The sequence below is a fragment of the Enhydra lutris genome, unplaced genomic scaffold (genome assembly GCF_002288905.1).
Source record: "Enhydra lutris kenyoni isolate GAN:26980312 unplaced genomic scaffold, ASM228890v2 scaffoldscaffold44, whole genome shotgun sequence".
Classification (NCBI taxonomy): domain Eukaryota; kingdom Metazoa; phylum Chordata; class Mammalia; order Carnivora; family Mustelidae; genus Enhydra; species Enhydra lutris.
This window is the reverse complement of record NW_019154128.1, coordinates 11,442,488-11,462,816: the sequence shown is the minus strand read 5'-3', so window position 1 is coordinate 11,462,816 and position 20,329 is coordinate 11,442,488. Positions and strand designations below refer to the sequence as shown.

Below are 20,329 nucleotides of genomic sequence, written 5' to 3'. Positions count from 1 at the left end.
TCTGCGGCGTCCTCTACTCGGCTCACTTTTCCCGTATTGCTCCCCCAACAGGCAAAACTTTCTATTTCCCCAAACACAGGAGCGCGCGCGCGCGTGCACACACATACACACATACACACGCGCGCACACACACATACACACACACACACACACACACACACACACACACACACACTGACGTCTTTTGCGCATTTCCTGCATTAGAGGGAGGGAGACTCGCACACCGACCGAGGGCGAAAGACCAAGGGGAAGACCGAGGGGGAGAGCGGGCAGGCGGGCGGGCCGGCGGCGAACGAGCGGTAGCCCAGAGCGGGGACGCGGGGAGCGCGGCGGGCTGGCGCCGGCGCCCGGGAGGTGGGGCCGCGCCGAGTCGCAGTCCCGGCCCCGCCGCCGCCGCGCTGCGCACCGCCCGGTGCCGGCCTGCGCCCCGAGCCCGAGCGGCGGCCACCCCGACTCCCGAGCCCGCGCGGATGTGAGATTCCGGGCTCCTGGCGCCTCCCGATCGCCGACCGCCGCAACCGCGCGGCTTCGCCCAAGAGGAGGCGGCCGGGCTGGCTGTGTGGCTTGTGGATTTTTAAAAATTTGGCTCCGAGGAGGACCATTTCCTCTCGACATGCATCCCTCCGGATAGACTGAACATCCCTCGATCCATCCCCCGCCCCGCGCGGTCGGAGGCAGGCGCTGGGTGTGCGAAGAGGATCCGGGTTGAAATCTGCGCCCCCGGTTCTCGTCCGCGCCCCGTCCCACATCCCCCTCCCCCTCCCGGAGTCGAAATTTCCCGGGGATTATGTTTCGGAAAGGTAGGTAAGCGCCGGGTGCGGCGCCCGCCTCCCCGCAGCCCGGACCGGGAGAGCCAGCGAAGCGGCGACACAGCCCCCGCGGCTTGCAGCGAAGCCGACAGCTCGTCTCCTCTTCTGGAGGTGCTGCTGGTGGAAGGGGGGGAGAGACTTGCTCCAAACACGGACGTCCCCCAGCTCTCCCCCCCTCCCTGTTTTCCGTTAGGAACCCGACGAGGAAATACATGCACTCGCTGAGAATCGCCCGCGCCAGGGCGCAACGCTACAAGGTGTAGGGACAGTGTGGGGTGGGGTGAGAGGGGACCCAGGAGTCCCCGTGGCTCAGAGTGCCAGGGCGTCGGTTCTTCATTCCTGCCCTCGGGGCGGACGGAGTGACCCCGGCCCCCACTCCCCGCCCCGACCATGGTAGTGTTCAATGGCCTTCTTAAGATCAAAATCTGCGAGGCCGTGAGCTTGAAGCCCACAGCCTGGTCGCTGCGCCATGCGGTGGGACCCCGGCCGCAGACTTTCCTTCTCGACCCCTACATCGCCCTCAACGTGGACGACTCTCGCATCGGCCAAACAGCCACCAAGCAGAAGACCAACAGCCCGGCCTGGCACGACGAGTTCGTCACTGATGTGTGCAACGGGCGCAAGATCGAGCTGGCGGTCTTCCACGATGCCCCCATCGGTTACGACGACTTCGTGGCCAACTGCACCATCCAGTTTGAGGAGCTGCTGCAGAACGGGAGCCGGCACTTCGAGGACTGGGTGAGTCGGGCGCCACCCGGTCCGGCAGCCCAGCTGTGGGGTCTCTGGGAAGCACGGCCTTGGCATTAGTCAGGGGGCGCCGAGACTTATTGCCATCTGGGGGCTCTGTGTGTGTGTGTGTGTGTGTGTGTGTGTCTCAGTTGCCTTGGGGAAGCATTCTCCATTTCATAGTTGAGAAGTAGGCACTGGAGCAACGAAGATGGGACTTGGAAAGAGGGTAAGGCCCTCTGCCCCCTCCAGACAAGGGGTGTAACAGGGAGCTGGCAAGCTGGGAGAGCCCCCAGCCACTGGTGCTGAAGGTTGACAGAGAAGCCGGCGCCTTCCGCAGGCGCGTGGTGGGCTGGCTGTGTGTGATTGTGTGGGGGTGGGTTCCTCCATCCTTAGGCACGTGCAGCCCTAAACTGAAGGCTTCTTCCACGTCCTGGCTTTGTCCTGCCTAACCTAGTGAGGAGCTGCTTTATTTTTCCCTCCGGGAGGAAGCTAGCTTGTTTCTATTCTGTTGCATGGTGGTTAGTTCATCTTCTGACACACAGGGAGAAAAATGTGTTCTCCCAGGATGTCTCCTCCAGGGTCCCGGCAGCATAAGCCAACCTTGTTTTGCCCCATGCATCGCCCATGCATCCGGAAGGAGTGTTGTATCTTAAAAAAATGGTTCTGGTTGCTAGAAATTGGAAGTCAGTGCTTCGAATCCTACTTAAAGTTACAATGATTTTCTTGTGTTGATTTTCAAGGTACTGTTCAATAAGATACTATTGCTAAGTCCGACATTGAGTTAATTGAGAACACTGTCAAAATACTAGGGACTTGGAAACAGGCCTTCCTTGTCGGGCTACTATAAACCAAATGCATTCAACCTTGGCACCCAAAGAAGCATGGAGAACCAACCTTCTTTTAGCTCTTTTTGGAAGGAAGGTGTTAAATTAGGAAATGGATTTTGGTGTTTTCTGATTTGCTACATGTTTCCACCAAGAGCAGGTGTGGCTCTGGGTGCATATGTTTCCAGGGTTCTTTGGTCGACACAAAAAGAGATATCTCATGGGGAAACAGGAATCGTCTACAAATGACTGAAAACAGACCACCTCATGACCGTCCTAGGGCCAGAGGCTGCATATGAACCACCTTGTCATGTCACCTTACATATTTTTTAAATAGGAAATGGAGTCTTAGAGAAAAATAAGAAAAAGCCTCTTCTCTCTGTGCTCGTGCTGTGATGTAGTCTGCCCAAAACCATGGTTACGGGACTGATAGGGAAGCTCCAACAAACCATACCAAGATTTGCGGCTTACACTTTGGGAAGCAGGCAAACCTTTATGGAGAACACAGCACCATTCTATTCCATTCCATTCACCGAGGCCCCTTCCTTCTGCCTGCCTCCCACCTCCAGAGTTCCCACTCACTCCCCATTTCCTTTCCACATATGGGCTCTTTGACTCAGGAAAGTAGTGTATGTCTGAGGGGGAGCTAAAGGAATAGCTAATTTCAGGGCCAGAACTTAACACCAAAACCCTGTGGTTTTGAAGTTGTTTTCGAACAGGAAGAGGATGGGAAAAAAAAATGACTATAGTCGTGAGGCCACTGGGCCTTCACTGTGTATGCAGATGAGGGAGATGGAGTGAGGCAGAGAGTAGGTGGGATGAACGGGAAGGCTGCTGTAGCCACAGAACACACCTCTGGTGGAGGGAGAGGTGTCTGTGTTTGTCCCGTGATGCTTTGCTGGGGCCTGACCGAGCCCTGGGTGAATCGGGGCACCTGCCCCACTTTGGAGCACTTGCAGTGAAACATGCTGTGGGTACCAGGCTTGCTTGGTCAGTATTCTCTAAAGTGCCCAAATTCATGTTGGACTTGGCCCTAGACCAAGTGCAGAGAAGGTTTTAGTGGCAGAGAAGTGGAGTGGGTACCCAAGGTCATGCGGTATGCTCAGGGTGACTGGAAGTAGGGCCCGTAGTTCCAGTCACCCACAGCTTGCCTGGTGGAGAGCAGAGCCCCCGGCCCTCCCAGTCTACTCTCCATGCAGATTCCTGTGCTATGTCCCTAATGTTTTCACTACAGTGAAATAATAATTTAAATAATTTAAAGTGCTTTCAAAATCATATCTCCTTTGTCTGATAGCAAGTGTGAATTAGGTGCAACAGGTATTGGACAGATTAAAAAAATAAAAACAAAACCAAAAAACCTCCCAAAACCTGAGCTACAAAAAGGCCAAAGTCACGAGATGAATCAAGTAGTGGAGCTGGTTCTGTTTGCTCCACTAGCGTTGGTTTCACTGGTGGATGCTGTGGCCGGTCTGGTTCCTCCAGAAGGGGAGGTTGGTGGGGGTGCATCAGCAGAGGGGGCTGGCCCTTGGAAACAGATAGCTTCACCAGGGCTGACTAAAGTCCCCCTTCCCATTCCTGTCAGTGAGCGGACACCCACAGAATCACACCTCTGGGCAGCATTTCCTAGGCTCTGGGGCTCAGTGCTCTTTACCTGGCAGTGATAAAGAGATACACCCTTTCTTGGGTGTGGCCAGGAAACCTGGCCTGAAGTAAGGAGATGGGGACGGCCTGAAACGGCCACTTCTCTCATTGAGGCGGACAGTTTCATTCAACCGCACAATGAATTCATGTGTTCTTACCCAGTTCCTATTTGTGCTCAGGCCCAACCAGGGAAGTTCAGCATTCCAGGTAACCCGGAGGTAAAAGAGACTGTGGGTGAGCCCCAGGGGGCTTCCATTTCACTAGGGAAGTAATACTAAGATACATGTTGATAGTTAAGTAGCAGTTAGGTTCTAAATGAGTGGGACCAGTACATTACATGAGTTCAAAAAAAGGAAGTGTGATGGGAGAGCTGGAAGAATCTGGAGGGTTCCTGGAAGGAGGCATGGAATGGGCATGAGGTGAGGGGTAACAGTCTTCGGTGGGCACAGACACTGGACATAAAGGCAGAGAAGACCTGTGGCTAGGAGTGGGGAAACAGAGAAGGATGGCCAAAAGTGAGGGTGCCTGTCAGCAAGGACCAGGCAGGATAAAATTTCCCAAATTTAAGAATTTTATCTGAGCACCACCTGTGCTATTATTTACTTCAGATTTTTAAACATTGATTCTCTGATTTCCCACGCAAGGCCCAGTATGCATGAAGTCACCGGTTGGGATACTGTGGTTATGGTTTTTCTTCGTTTGCATTAAAATAAACATGTGGCCTCTAAAATAAAAAGGGAGGGTGTTCATCTCAGGTGCCTCTTAACACCATTAGTGATATGGGGGCCATACTTTGGAAACACTGGAATAGGAGAAGTATTGGAAAACCGAGGTGGATTCTAGAATGTTTAAAAGCCAGGCTGAGATAATTATTCTCCAGATAATGAGAGACGTATCAGTTGTGATGACAAAGGGGGTTGTTTTAGAGAAAGCTCATTACAGAGAGACGGGAAGATCTCACTTACACTGAAAGCAGAATCCCATTAAACACTCTTGTTGCCTCTGGTTTTTCCAGGAATGAGATATTAATGCTGCTCTGACTTGAGTGTGCCAAAGAATCCCTGGTTGGGGGGCGGGGGGCGTTAAAAATATAAATCTGCCCACCACATTCAGAGCTTTTCATTCTGAAGTTTAGGACAAGCACTAGGAATCCTTATGCGTAACAAGCGCTCCTCAAGGGAATTTGATCCTGCTTCAAGAAACACCGGAGTAGGATAGAAATTGTGGTCAGGGGAGGGCTCCAGATAATTAAGGGATGAAGACTTCGTACACAGAAATGTCCTGAGATTTTATGGTAGACCTTTGTAATTCCTTCCTCCAAGATTTATAGCCTAGTTGTGTAAAGGAGAAGTATTGGGGTTTATTAGAAGCAGAGGCCCCATGAATGCTGAATGGAGCTGCTTTGCCTTTAGGACAGATGGTGGGAGCGTGGTAGATGGCAGAGAGGGTACAAGGAGCCGGCATGTGACAGCTGGCTACCCCTGCACACAGCCTGGAGTTTGCTGTGTGGTCACCTCACTAGTGTGTGTGCTGAGTCCCACTCTTCCTGGTTCCATGACTCCTGCCTCCAAAGACATCCTTGGTTTGGGTCACTACCGTGCTGCACTCATAATGCAGCAGTAATGACAAAAATGTCATTTTCTGAGAGGTCCCACATTTAAGGGCAGAGCTGTGAAGCCAGGCTCCTTGGATTTGAATCCCGCCTCTGTCACCATCCGCACTTGTGACCTTTGGAGAGCTGTTTAACCTGTGTTCCTGTTTCCTGTTTCTTCCCCTGTAAGAAGTGGGTGATGGTAACCGTATCTACCTCTAACAAATGGGGTTGTTGCGGAGATGAAAGGAGTTACTATGTGGAAAGCGCACGGACCAATGCCTGACTTCAGTGAGAGCTCAGTGGCTGTTTTGCTCCTACATTTACTATTATGTCCTCTAAACCTGCCGTGGGACTGGCTTTAGAGAGGGTTCTTTATTGACTTGATTATTATACAGGATCTAAAGGAGCCAAGTTTTTGGTCATCCTTAAAGTGTTTCTTTTCTGTCTGGTAGTCTCGTTTGCAAGGAATGGGGCACTAGTGTTACTGTTTCCTCTTTCCCAAATACCTCATTGACAGGGTTTCTCAAAATTATCCCACCCTCTGACCCTGTGAGATGGCCTACACTGTTTTTGCAGAGGTAAGGCTCGGGGACCGTTATTCTTTGTTGGCCCCAGTATCCCGCGGGAAGATTGTTACACCTTTAAGGCCAAGGCCAAGCCCCTGCTGGTTCTGATGCTGATGCTCTGGGCAGAGCCTGAGGAGCGCTGTGGTTAAACAGGCCCCTGCTGAGTCTCACACTGAGGGTGGCTAGAGTATGCCTTGATAGACCCGGCCTGAAGGCACTTCAGGACTTCTGTAGGGAAATCTTAAAAGATCCCTGAGGAACTTTTACTATCATCTAAATGAAGTGAGGTGGGAAGGATCTAGAAAGAGATGTGGAAGGAAGGACTGGGAATGGCCCTAGCTCCCTTTGTGTGCACCTATCCCTTGAATTTGTCCACCAACAGCTGAGGTTCCAGGTTTTTTCTATACTCCAGTTTCCATACTCTGTAATACTTACCTTAACCTCTAATTAAATATGGCTCCCCTTGGTACGTGATTGGTTATTTAACAACTATTCTGAGGCTTAGTTCTTGCCCCATTGCTATATTAGAAAGTCACTTGGCACTGGTGCTCTGCAGTTAAAGGGTCTTGGGTCTTCTGGGCAGTCAGACCTTGTCTCTCTATTCTGTTTCCCCTTCTCTGTCTTTGACCAGCAGATTTAGTGATTATTTGAGACCCTCGGTTCCCTACCTCTTCATTGGGCCCCTCTCTGTAAGATCTGTGGGCTCTCACTACAGGATGCGTCTACCTACCCTCGAGCCAGGTGACCTAGGCTCTTTATGCCTGTTTCTTCATCTGTAAAATGGGAATATAACAGTTCTTACAATAGTTTGACAACCTCTTTCGGCTGTTGCAAGAAATAAGGGAGTCTATGTAAAGTTCTTAGCAAAGGGCCAGGCTACTGTACAGTCTAACAATGTGATTAATATTTTAAGAGTTACATGTGTGTATTCATAGTTTGAGAATCTTAAATCAGAACATATGGTCCAGTGATATTTTTCTCTTTGGTTTGTGAATGTATTTATATGAAAAGTCTCACATAGTCTAAAAATAAAGTTTATTTAGTTACACTTAACAATTGCCTTTTTGAAAATATTAGAATCTCTTAAAATGAGGTTGTTTTGAGAAGTCTAGGAATTGTGTGGCCACTGTAGCCAAAGATTAATTATTTATTGAAGCATATGACCAATTGAAAATAGGGATATTTGGGAGCTGCTGTTTTGGTTTTACTGTACCAGTTTCATCTAGTTTCATGGATCTAAATGCATTCTCAAATGCTCTTGCCTCCAAATTCCTAATTTCAGCCCACATTTGATTGTGCAAGCGCATCTCAAATTCTGTTATGTCAAAAACTGTATATCTTATGTCCCTCATCCCCAATCTAAGCCTTCCATAGTCTTCCCCATCTCAAGAAATGGCAACTGCATCCTAATGGTTGCCCAGGCCAGAAACCACGAGAAGCTATTCTTGATGCTTGTCATTCTCACACCCCCATATCCAGTCCAGCAACAGCATCTGTTGTCTTCAAAATAGATCCAGATCTGATCATCTTAGCGTATTTCTGCTGACATCACTCTGGTCTAAGACCTTATTGTTTCATATCTGGATTATTTCAGCAGTCTCCTCAGTGGCTCCCCGTTGCCCCAACTTCATCAGCATATGCCACTCAGCTCACACATCTCTTGATAGAAACCCACTCTCCTTATACTCTAGACAAGGCCCATAGTCAGTCTCCTATTATGACCTTTTTGACCCTACATCACCTGATACTCTTCCCCTTCACTCCTTTCCCAGCCATATTGACCCACCTTCTACCCTTCAACATATTCGTCAGGTTCCTACCTCAGTCTTTGCACTGGCCACTCTATCTTTCCAGAATGTTCCTTTTCCAGATACGCTTCATTGTTCAAGTCTTTATGTTCTTAGGAAGGCAAGCTTATTTAAATTTTTACACTTGGGGTGCCTGGGTGGCTCCATTGGTTAAGTGTCTACTTTCAACTCAGGTCATGATCCCAGGGTTCTGGGATTGAGCCCCAGTGGGGCTCAGCGGGGAGCCTGCTTCTCCCTCTTCCTCTGCTGCTCCCCCAGCTTGTGCTATCTTCCTCTCTCTTTGTCAAATAAATAAAATCTTTAAAAATAAAATAAAATAAAATTTCACCCTTCTGCTTGATGCTTTATATACTTTCCTGCTTTAGTTTTACTCTTTAGCTCTTATGTCTATCTTATATATTTCTCTTATTTATCTTTATTATCTGTCTCTAGCACCGGAACAGAGTTTTTATATATGCACAGGTTTCTTTCTTTCTTTTCTTTTTTTTTTTTTTTAAGATTTTGTTTATTTATTTGACAGAGAGAGGCACAGCGAGAGCAAGGACACAGGCAGGGAGAGTGGGAGTGGAGAAGCAGGGAGCCCAATGCGGGGCTCGATCCCAGGATGCTGAGATAATGACCTGAGCTGAAGGCAGATGCTTAATGACTGAGCCACCCAGGCACCCCAATGCATAGGTTTTTGTTCACTGTTCTGCTCTTGGGATCCCAGAGAGTTCCTGGTTCCTTGTTGAATGAGCAAATGAATTGAAGTAAACAAGTGTGTATTTCCCTAGCACATACTGTGGAAAGACCAGAGTTGTATGGGGTATCATTCCTGCCTCCAAGGAGTATGAAATCTAGCTGGGAAGACCAGTAGGCTAAGCAGTTGAAGGAATTCCCTAAACAGTCTTTCTGTATAGTTGAAAGAAGTGAGGACAAAGCAGAAGAAAAGGATGTTTCATAAAAATCTGTAGGATGCCTTGAAAATGTTCTTATGGGAGAATGCGTATTATATCCTTGTGGCCATTTGCAGTAAGCTGAAGCACCTCTGTCATGTCTGGGGTCTCCAAGAGTAGGAACTGTAGATGCTCTGGGTACCACGGCCTGTGCAAGGTGCTGCGGGAAGAGGAGAAGAAAAAAGGCCCACTTGTCCTCCCTTTGCAGAGTTTAAAATCAAGTTCAAATTCTCATAAGGGTCTTAGATACAGAACCCTTGGTAACTGGCAGCAACGACAAATGAAATTTTAAATTCCTGTGCCTGGACTCCGGGGCTGGAGCTCATCGAAGCATATGTAGACAAAGCTTCCAGGGCTTTCACTTAGACTAAAAGAGCTCCAGAGCAGGCCTGCAGTATTTTACATAAATAAAGGCTATACTTGGCAAAACATTATATATCTCTCCAAGTTCCTCCGGGTATATATGCGCTGGTTAAGTAATTACAATCTATTATAATGCTAATCAGCAGGATCGCGCCTGTTTGAAATCTAGTTTTCTGGCTGAAACCAGAAAACAAATACCTGTACTGTGCTGGGATTGCAGAGGGGACGGGAACATACTGTTGTCATGTCAGCTTGCCTGCCACTAAACAGAATGGCAACTCCAGAGAGAATGTGATTGAGCCCCATAATATCATGCCTGGGAGGAAGGGGAGAAGCACAGTCTCTTCCGGAATCCAAGCACAGAAATGAGAACCTCTCCTGCCCCACACCCTTCATCCCCTCTACTTCACCTTGAAGTCTCAGAGAGCTAGATTTTTAAGCTAATGAAAAAGTCAACTTTATATGCCAGCAAAAAGTAAACTCATTGAGCTAATGACCCCAAGAGGTAGATCAGATTCAAAATATAATCAGGTTCAAGACGGTTTAGGAAAATCATGACAGGTGAACCTATAATTAATTATTGAGGAAAAATATAGACTTTGATTTTGCCTATGTCCTTCTTGAGTAGATTTGTTAGTTTGTTTTCAGACTATAGTATCTCTTGATGCCAGGTATGTTGCCTCAGCCAGATGTAAGTATCTTGTGAGTAGAAGTGTCTTCCTCCCAATGGCTCACCAAGCAAAGTAAGAGCCACTCAGGAAGTACGTGTAGCTAGTCACTCATCTGTTGGTTGAATAAAAGGCTGCCTTTGGGCATGTGTCTTGTAGAAGGTCATGTAGGCAGCACTCTTTAATCAGACTAACTTAGATTCTGCTCTTCTAAGAAGCTCACCATCCAGGACAGTGCTGAAAAGAAAGATGGCGGCATCCATGAAAGGTTCTAACCAGTGGACAAAGTGGTTTATTCATTCATTGCTCCAACTGTCCTTTCATCTGTTTAGCAAACATTGATCGAATACCTTATATCCCAGGTGCCATGCTGGGAGCTGTTCTCATGGAGCAGATAGTCTGGTAGGAGACACAATACTAATCAATAAGTAACATATTCTGGTATATAAAATTAATTAAGAAGGAGAGCTCATCGGAAGGTTCTCTGAGCCTGGGGACACCTCTTTAGAGTTGGACTGGCTAATCCTTTCCCTTCCCCAATAAATTTCCCTCCCCAATAAATTTCCCTGGGAAATTCATTGACTAAGGAGGCAGGTACCTCCTATTAATCAGTGGTGTTGGACCTTAGGTTCCACATCTGTGAAAACAGGAGGAAGCATAGATCGAGATACCCTTGTGTAAGGCCTCTGTTAACCATGATTCTAGCAGACTTAGCCGTCTGCATTTTGGGCCTTGACTTTGCTCGACTTAGCACTTGATGATATTTTATCTTTATTGTTTTCCATGAAGCTGAGTCTTGTATCTCTGAAAAACTGTCAGTTTCTGCTTTTTTCCCTCCTTATCTTTCTTTATTACTGTGATCAAAATCACAAGGCCATTTTTGATAGCTTGCTTCTTTACCTAGTGTTTAAGGCCCACAAAAATACATTTATTTTTTTATATATTTTGGGGGGGGAGGGGCAGAGGGAGAGGAAGAGAGAAAATCTTAAGTAGGCTCCACACTGGGTGTGGACATGGGGTAAATTCCCCAGTGAATTCCCAGTGTTGATCTTGCACTGGGCTTGATCTCACAATCCTGAGGTCATGACCTATGCTGAAATCAAGAACCTGACACTTAACTGACTGAGCCACCCAGGCACCCCTACATTTATTTTTTTTAACTGGATCCCTCTGCCTCTATCATTGAGCCACTCGAAGGATATTCTAAAAACAAACAAGCAAGCAGAGTTTCTGGAATGCAGGGCCTATGAATCCATCTCCTGACATTTTAGATGGATGATTATCTAAACCATTTTGGGCAGCTGAGAGAATCATCAATCAGCCTCCAAGGATGGAACATGTAATCGACCAGTATTTGCCAGAGTATCTTTCAAAGAGTAGGAGCCTTCTAATATTCTCAGGTTGCTGTGATCAAAGAGGTTGGGAAATGTTTCAGAGTCAAATGCACATTAGTATGTTAAAGACTCCAAGAGGGCCAGTACCAAAGAGACTTGTACACCTCTGTATGTGTAACCACAAATTTCCGAAACTGATTCATCATAGAATGCTCTTATTTGTGAAAAATTATTAGCACCATAGAACTAGTGTTTTGCGGACATATTTGGAAAAACATTATAATTAGGAGGAAAAAAAAAAAAAAGAAATGGACCTTCCTCAAGTGGGCCATTTGGGGATTTGAGATTAACACCCTTTTAAGAAACAGTGAAGTTGAAGAACTATGGGAATTCTCTGGAGAGGAAGAATAATGTGGGTTCTACTAGTTGACAAAGGATTCTTCATAAGATTTTGAGCCAGGCCTTAAGGAATATGGAATCTGAATAGACAGTTAGAAGAAGAGCATAAAAAATATCAGGCAAGCAGTTTTTAGCGTTTTGGGTGATGAGGGCAGTCAGGAAACCAGTGAGATTAAAGCAGGAATGCGGGGGTGCCTGGGTGGCTCAGTGGGTTAAAACCTCTGCTTTCAGCTCAGGTCATGATCCCAGGGTCCTGGGATCGAGCCCCACATCGGCCTGTCTGCTCAGCAGAGAACCTGCTTCCTCCTCTCTCTGCCTGCCTGCCTCTCTTGCCTACTTGTAATCTCTGTCTGTCAAATAAAGAAATAAAATCTTTAAAGTAGGAATGCAGTCCAAAAATAATTGCTTCATTAAAATACACACACACACACACACACACACACACACACACACACACAAAACAATAAGCTATCCAAAGAAAGGAACAGTGGATAGAATGGATATTCAGTCATTAATCTATCCATCCATCTCACCAGGCAGCCTCTTAACAAATATAATAAGCACTTTTTATGTTCTAGGAAATTTGCTTGGGGCAAGGTGCTCAACAGAATCAGTATGATCTATTGAACTCTTGTTATCAAGGGAATCTATCCTAAGGGTTAACCCCAATCTCCCATGCTGTATTTTTCAGCTACTTTTCTTTGTTTATCTCTTGATAGGCTGATAGGAATGAAGAGAAGCTTTGTAGCATCCTTCATGTCACTAAGTGGCGGCTTGTCTAAAGATGATGTGGGCTTTGGTGTCAGTCCTGTGTTGAATTCTAGTTTTATCAGTTGTGGCTGTGTGATACTGGGGAAATTCTTTAACTCACCTGTACCACTCCTCTCATCTGTAAAATGGGAGTAATAGCTACCTTGTAGAGTTATTATAATGGCCAATGAAACATGGAAAAGTGCCCAGCTTCCCTAGCAACTTCTCAATAAATGGTAATCTATTATTGATAATTATTTGCATTTAATATTTCTTATTTGACATAGATGAAATTGTGCTTTTGTCAGAAGATTTTATTCAGTAATGGCCAACTGAGGAGTTTTAAGCGAAACCTTTTCCAGTCCCTACTTCCCTCCCTCTCTGATATAGCTAGCAACAGGAATTCTGGGTTTGCCAGATTCCAGATGTGCAGAGCTAGAACCTCACACTTGGCCCTTCTTAGGTGGCCCCTGGGGTGGGAGACAGAGAGAACATGGATTACCTGCCCTGGGGCGGGCTTTGGCCCAGATAGATGGACCTATGTGATACATGGCTCCCTCTGGAATTTTTTTTTTTTTTTAAAGATTTTGTTTATTTATTTGACAGACAGAAATCACAGTTGGCAGAGAGGCAGGCAGAGAGAGAGAAGAGGAAGCAGGCTCCCCGCTGAGCAGAGAGCCCGAGGTGGGGCTCGATCCCAGTACCCTGGGATCATGACCTGAGCCAAGTCAGAGGCTTTAACCCACTGAGCCACCCAGGCGCCCCCCCCTCTGGAATTTTTAAAAAGCAGATTCAGTATTGCATTTTAACCTGAACATCACATGTATTTGCTTGTGGGCCTAAGAGGGTAACTGAGGTTCGAGGATTTTTTTACCTCCCATTTTACCGTGGTCCAGGTGTATATCCCATTTCTCTGGGCCGAAGCATCTGCTTTCCTTTTCCAGCCATGTGTCTCTTCTGCAAGCCTGGCCGCTAACAGAATGCACGCCGATTGCTCTGTTGTTCTGGCATGAGCATTGGCCTGAGTGGGCAGGACTTCGCTTTTGACCAGGACATCAGAATTGCTAAGGAGTCCCATGAGCTGAAGGATAGCCAGCCTTTTAAAAAGATTGCTATATGCTTGTAAAGAACCATACGTTCCTTTGTTAATTTTCTGTTAGGACCCTTGGTTTTTAAGCTCAGATTTCATTTTAGATACTTGACACTGAAGTCACAGAACTGAATGTAGCGCAGAGACTCTCTGACCTTCCTGAGGGATCCATTCTCAGAACCTGCCTGTTCTTCTCCTCTCCAACCATCTGAGTCCTTTTCTTCCTTCAAAACTTTCTTCAGAATTCACCCAAAAGCAGGGGCTCTGGTTCTTCTATTTTGTAGATCTGTGACTTTGTGACAGTTCATTTAACCTCCTCAAACTTTTCTTTCTTTGTTTATGAAAAGGGTTAGGAACAGTCGCCGTTCTTGGGTTGTAGGTTTGCCAGCAGGAATGAATAAAGTCCATGTAAGTGAAGGTTTTTAGGCCTGTAAGCATTAACTCTGTGTCCTGAGTGTCTGTTGAAGTAGGTAAAAAAGTTGGTTCTGGGCACCCAAGCCCTTTGTCTGTATCCTTTGCTCCCCCAGGACTCTCTCCTATTTCCATTAGGTACCCAGAGTTGCCAGATGAAGTAGAGAATGCCCAGTTAAATTTGAACTTCAGATAAACAACAAATACTTTTCTGCTATAGGTACGTCGTGAATATTGCACGGGACAGACTTAAACGTTTATACTTACATACTTCCACTAACAAAGTATTCATTGTCTGGAATTCAGATTTAACTGGGCATCCTGTCTTTTCATTTGCTAGAGCTGGGCCCCTGTGTCCCCCCCGCCCCCCTCACAACCCTAGTAACAAAGCATTCCTAGGAAAGGATATGTTTGTCATCTCTTTGTCCCACTGAAGGCAGAGGGGGGACATTTGCAGTTGCTGTAAAATGGAAGACTTAGCCCCTTGTTAAAATAATTCCAGCATTCGCCAGAAGTAGGGAACATGTTTTTCTGAGGAGCAACCACTTTTAAGAACCTCTAGACTCATGGAGGTGCCCTCCTGCCTTAACACTGAAGCCCGGTCCACTCCGCTGGCCTGTTATGTGTGTCACGACCCCACAGCTTCTCCTTTTTCCCACCTTGAATCAGAGAGTTCAGTTCACAAGAGGTGCAAGTCCCTGGCCATGACCACCTAGCTGTTTAAAAAAAAAAAAAAAAAAAATTTTTTTTTTCTCACTGAAGTGTCAGGTGCCTGAGTACTAATTCATGATGATAGCTTTAGGGTTCATTTTCATAGCTTTATTAGCCTGGTTCTCTGGAATCCAGGGGATTTATGTAAGAGTTGTGTAATGGCCCTAAATACCCTTTCGGAGTGCTCAGAATCCATTGTCTCCCCTACCCTCACTTACAGGATGGAGTCCAGCCTCATCACCCCACCAGACATTTCCAGTGTAGCTTGTACACTTTCCCCTCCCCCATTTTTCTGTCGAGGGGATCCTGTATCCTCCATGCTGGGAATCTTCTCCATGGGAGCTTGTTTCTCTCATCTGTGTCCAGTTTTCCTGGGTGCTCTAATCCCCACATGTCCATATTCCTGGAATACTAGGAATACTGACCACTTCTCCAAGTCTCCCTCCTTCTTGGGCCTTTTTCCTAGAATTCTCCAGCCTATAGCTGTTTTGGTCCTTGGAATCCTGGTAACATTTACTATTTGTGCCCTCCATTTAAAATTATTGATGTCTCGTGTTGATGGTCGGTTACTCTCTGTTCTCTTACAGAGGCAGAAGAGGTCCCAGAGAGGAAGAACTCTTGCCACTTTGTGCCAGCACTTGGCATAGTGCCTTGCAAAGAATAGATGCTTGATTGCTTAAATAAATTTTAACATTAAATTATAATAGTTTCTATCTAAATAGTAAGTGTTCTGTATATATTTGTTCTAGAGTATTCTCCTTCCTTCCATGACAGAGAAGAATGTATTCTTTAAAAAAAAAAAATGACACACAGGAGCACCTGGGTGGCTCAGTCAGTTAAGGGTCTGGCTCTAGATTTTGGCTCAGGTCATGATTTCAGGGTCATAAGATCAAGCCCGGTGTGGGGCTCTGTGCTGAGCGTGGGACCTTCTTGGGATTCTCTCTCTCTCCCTCTGCTCCTCCCTCCGCTCTCTCTTTCCAAAAAAATAAAAAATTAAAAAATAAATAAATAAATAAATAAATCTCTCTCTCGCTCTCTCTCTCTCTCTCTCTCTCTCACACACACACACACACACACACACACACACACATCTGTATGTTATTTTAAACAGGAAAAGGCAAGGGAGGGTGCCAACATATATGGTGGTCTTTTATCTTTTACCTTTATTTCAGCGTTATTTTAAAAATCAATAAACTTTGCTTTTTTAGAGTAGTTTTGGGTTTATAAAAAATTGAGCAGAAAGTACAGAGAGTTCCCATATACCCACTCATTCGCACACACAATTTCCCCATTATTACAGTTGACTCATGGACAATGAGAGGGGTCGGGGGTGCTGACCCCCGTCAGTTGAAAATCTGGGTATAACTTTTGACTTCCAAAAACTAAACTACTCGTAGCCTGTTGTTGACTGGAAGCTTTACCAATGACATAAACGTAGATGAACACATATCTTGTATGTTACATATATATTATATACTGTATTCTTAACAATAAAGAGCTAGAGAAAAGAAACTGTTGTGAAGAAAATCATGGGGAAGAGAAAATATGTTTATAGTACTGTATTTATCCAAAAAAAATCTGCCTATAAGTGGACCTGCACAGTTGAAACCCATGTCATTAAAAGGTGAAGTGTGTGTATATATATTTGACTTTCACAAAAAGGCGAAAAAGACACAACACCAGCTACTGCATTTTGAAGCAGGTGGCATCACGGTTAGATGTGAAGGCTTTGCACTAGAGCGATGGGTTCTAATCCTGGTGGCACCACTGAACCAGCTGGACATCCTTTTGACAAGTTGTGTAACCTCTCTGAGCCTTCATTTCATCATCTGTAGAACAAGATTATTAATCTCCTAATTGTGTGATTTGGAATGCTTAGAAAAGTGTTTATCACATGACAAGCACACATAAAATGTCAGCTGTTATTATCATTATTATTAGAATTCTATTGTAAAAAATAAATTTTAGATTATCTGGTTTGGGACTTACCATGTTGTCAGAGTCCGTTTGATTGGATTCTGTGGGCTGCAAGGTTGCTTGGGGTTGAGGGTTGCTTTCCATCTCAGGGGCATGACTTGGAAAGATGGTGATTCTGACTGTGAAGAGTTACATAGGGAATCACTTCAATTTGCTAAGTTTGTGTTTGATGCCTGCTTTCAAGCCTTTATGGGCCCTTATACATTCACAAAGGGCTACATTCACAATGTGCTTGTTTATTCTTGACTAATTCAGCTCCACCCTAATGAGCTGTGTGACCTCGGGGAAGAAATTTAACCTCTCTGAACTATAAAATGCGAATAGTCATATTGGCGCTGCCTACCTCATTGGGTTGCAAGACTCATTTAATACCCCTCTCCAAAATGAAACATGTGACACACGTGTAAGTAGCAATGATGAATCACTTTCAGATTTGGGGAAGAGCCAGGCACTCTCCTCCAAAGTTTGCAGTTGAGAAAACTGGGGATAGCTGGTGTCTCCTGGTAGGGACTAGAACAGAACTCGGGTCTTATCTCCCCCAGTACCTGATAACACTGAACAGCATTTGGGTGTCCCAGCAAGTGTGCCTGCTCTTTCACATTGTCAGGGCTAAAGATTTAAAATTGATCTCTGGGCTTTGTTTCTAGGAAACTGGAGTCTTAGGAACCCACCTTCAGGCACAAGAGAACACGTCTCCTTCACTTTGCTTCTTTACTCCTTCGTGGCTCTTTAAATTTTTTTTTTTTATCACTGCTTATCATATGACTGTGCACAGACAACCGTGAAGCCAACTATTTTAAGGGGAACGGGGAGGAAGACAGATAAGACAGCGATTCAGGAACAAGCGGGAAAACGGAGTCATGTGGTTGTCCCCTTGTGGGTGGGATGTACAGCAGTTTTGTAGACTGAGAAAGCATCCTGAGTCCCTGGAGAGTAAATGAGACCCATCAGGCGTGTGTTTGAAAGCCCTTTCCTGTGTTCAGAGAGGCTTCAGAGCCCAGCCAGAGCAGCCTTCACTGGGTTCCTGTGTGCGTGCCCACATTGGAAGCATGCTTCTTAGAGCTCTCTGGTCCATGGGCTTGGAACCCTGCTCTGTTCCCTGGAGCTGTGCTAGGAGGCATAGAGTTTCCAAAGGAGAGATCTCCTGCCTACATTCAGTAATATAAAAAGGAGAAATGCCCCTTTGAAAAGACTGATCATTTCAGGTTTAGAGAAGGAAGTGGATCCTGTCCTTACCTCCTTACCCTAACGCCCACACACGGTAAGGCTGCCATGTGCCTTTTCTTTTAGGATTTGGATTTTAGGCAAATAAGCATCGTTTGACACTTTCTGAATTTAAATCACTTACGAACTTTTAGAATTTTTATTTGCTTCTTGTGGAGGATCTGTTGTTTTTCCTTTTGGTGGGAAGGGGAAAGAGAATAAGGGCACATCATGAATAGTTTTTTAAACTGTGGGTCAGGACCCATGAGCTAAAGTCATGAAATCCATTAAGTGGATCTGAAACAGCAACATTATTTTATTTTATTTTAGTTATTTTTAAAAAAGATTTTATTCATTTATTTGACAGAGAGAGCAGAAGCAGGGGGAGCGTGGCAGGGAGAGGGGAGAAGCATGCTCCCTGCTGAGCAAGGAGCCTGATGTGGGGCTCCGTCCCAGGACCCTGGGGTCATGACCTGAGCTGAAGGCAGACGCTTAACTGACTGAGCCACCCAGGCACCCCTCAAACAGCAATTTTATAAATATGGAAGTAGAGTAGACTAGTATTGAAATTATCAGAAGGCATTGCATAGGTAAGGGTAAATATGGCTTTATAAAACTTCTGTTTCAGTTTTATTTACGTGAGTATTATTTATATGATCTGTGGGTCCCGGTTAAAAAAAAAAATTAAGAAACATTGGCCTAGAACACCAATTTTAATTTAACAGAACTTTAATTAGTACCACTGTGATGCGGAGACAGAAGTCAAGAAGACAGGGTTCCCTGCGCTCAGTAAGCTTCCAGTTTGTTCACCCAAACAATTCCATAAAGGCAAACGTGTTATGATTGTCCAAGGGAAGATTGAGAAAGGCTTTGTGCAGGAGATGGCTTTTAAAGAATGAGTAGAATAGACTGACCCTGAAAAATCTGTCCAGCTCCTTCTCCGTGAACAAGTCCATATCAACATAGGATGCAGAAATGACCTGTTGAACTGACATACTTTATGTTCTCCAGGAGCTCCCCCATCTCCTGACACCCCTGCCAATGGCATTCAGGATCAGATAGCGGTGCTTCCGGGGTCTTGGCTTGAAGCGTCCGAAACCCCAGGTTGGAAAGCTCGGCCCACGCCCAGCTGCTGCACGGCGGGTTCCTGGTGCTCTAGTAACCCTTCAGTCTGCACAGGGTGGCTTTGCACTTCTTAATCGGGAATGCGGGGGGGGGTCTTTGGAAAATAATGTGTTTTGACCTTCACCCTTCATGTTAATATCTTAATCAGACATCTCTACTTATTCTCTTAATTCTCCCGTCATAGTTGTATGGTAAGAAGTACATGTTCTCCCTCATAACTTGACATCTCAGGACAGCAAGACTCAGGGAAGTTAAAAGAGGACTTGGCACCTGGGGTTCTTGGTTTTTAGGGTGGGGCTGTTAACTGCACACGCATGGGTACATAGTCTCCCAAACACTGAGTCCAGGAGGCCCAGGGCATGGCCCAGAAGGCATTAATATCAATACCAGGACACATTCAATACCATTATGTATTTTTACATTTAAACTGTTCAAAAGGCATTCAACTGAATCAAAATTCTTTCCTGCCTTCATTTTTCCTTCCTCTTCCTTTTCTTTCTCTCTCTTTTCCTCTAAGGGATGATCAAGTGGCAGAAAGGCCTATGGAGTATATTCCCTCCAACTGAAAGAATGTAAAAGCCGATACCTAGTAACAGAGATTGGTTACATCCTCATGTAGATGGCATGAGCCCAGAACTCAAGTGATTGGATCAAAGTAAAAAAAATTCAGTAGAGACACAGAAAATAGGAACAAACAGGCTTCCTGATTCCTAGAAAGTGCTTGTGGAGCAGACTCTATCACACTTGTGCAAGCCTTCATCCGCCTGCCACACTCCCATCCGTCCCATCCAGATGATCAGTCACAAGTGAACGCCAATACCATGGGTCCGCAACTTTCAGTAAGGGAGGCTGATTTATTTATTTATGTTTTTGATTTAGTCTTCAGCTGTTGACTGAGGTTGAAGCACTTTATCAGCCCACCCTTTGGGCTAACAAAAGTTGAAACTTGTCTGTTTGGTTCAGATAACCGTTCACCTGTCTTTTGAGGGTTGGTCTTTACCTGTCAAGAGGATAGTAAAAACCGTGACTCTTGATTTCAGCTCAGGGTTGTAAGATCGAGCCCCGAATGGAGCTTCGTGTTCAGCAGGGAACCTGTATGAGGTTCTCTCCCCCATTCAAATAAATAAATAAAAGTCTTAAAAAAAGAGAAATGCCATAATCAAGTAGATTTGGGAAACAACAATAGATTAAATGAAGGTAAACATTTATTGCAGGACTTCTCAGAATCTTTAATATGCTAATTTCCATGAATCTCCAGGATGACAGTTGAGTGAGTAGTGTTGCCAAGCTCATTTGATCATGCAACACTGTTTTGGGGAGAGAAGCTGAGGTTGGACAAATGTTGTTATACGAATATAGGGTTGCAGATAGAGTCTCACAAGCAAGATTTTC

The 20,329-nt window shown here is 45.5% G+C and overlaps 1 protein-coding gene across 1 annotated transcript in view; it reads left to right on the top strand.

The window, feature by feature from the left end:
• Positions 1-579: 579 nt before the first annotated feature.
• LOC111155859 (protein kinase C epsilon) overlaps positions 580-20,329 on the top strand; it is a 479,634-nt gene continuing 459,884 nt past the window's right edge. Inside the window, exon 1 of the mRNA XM_022516279.1 lies at positions 580-1,547. Within this exon, the coding sequence (XP_022371987.1) occupies positions 1,200-1,547 (348 nt within the window). The 5' untranslated portion in view covers positions 580-1,199. The remainder of the gene's footprint in view (positions 1,548-20,329) is intronic.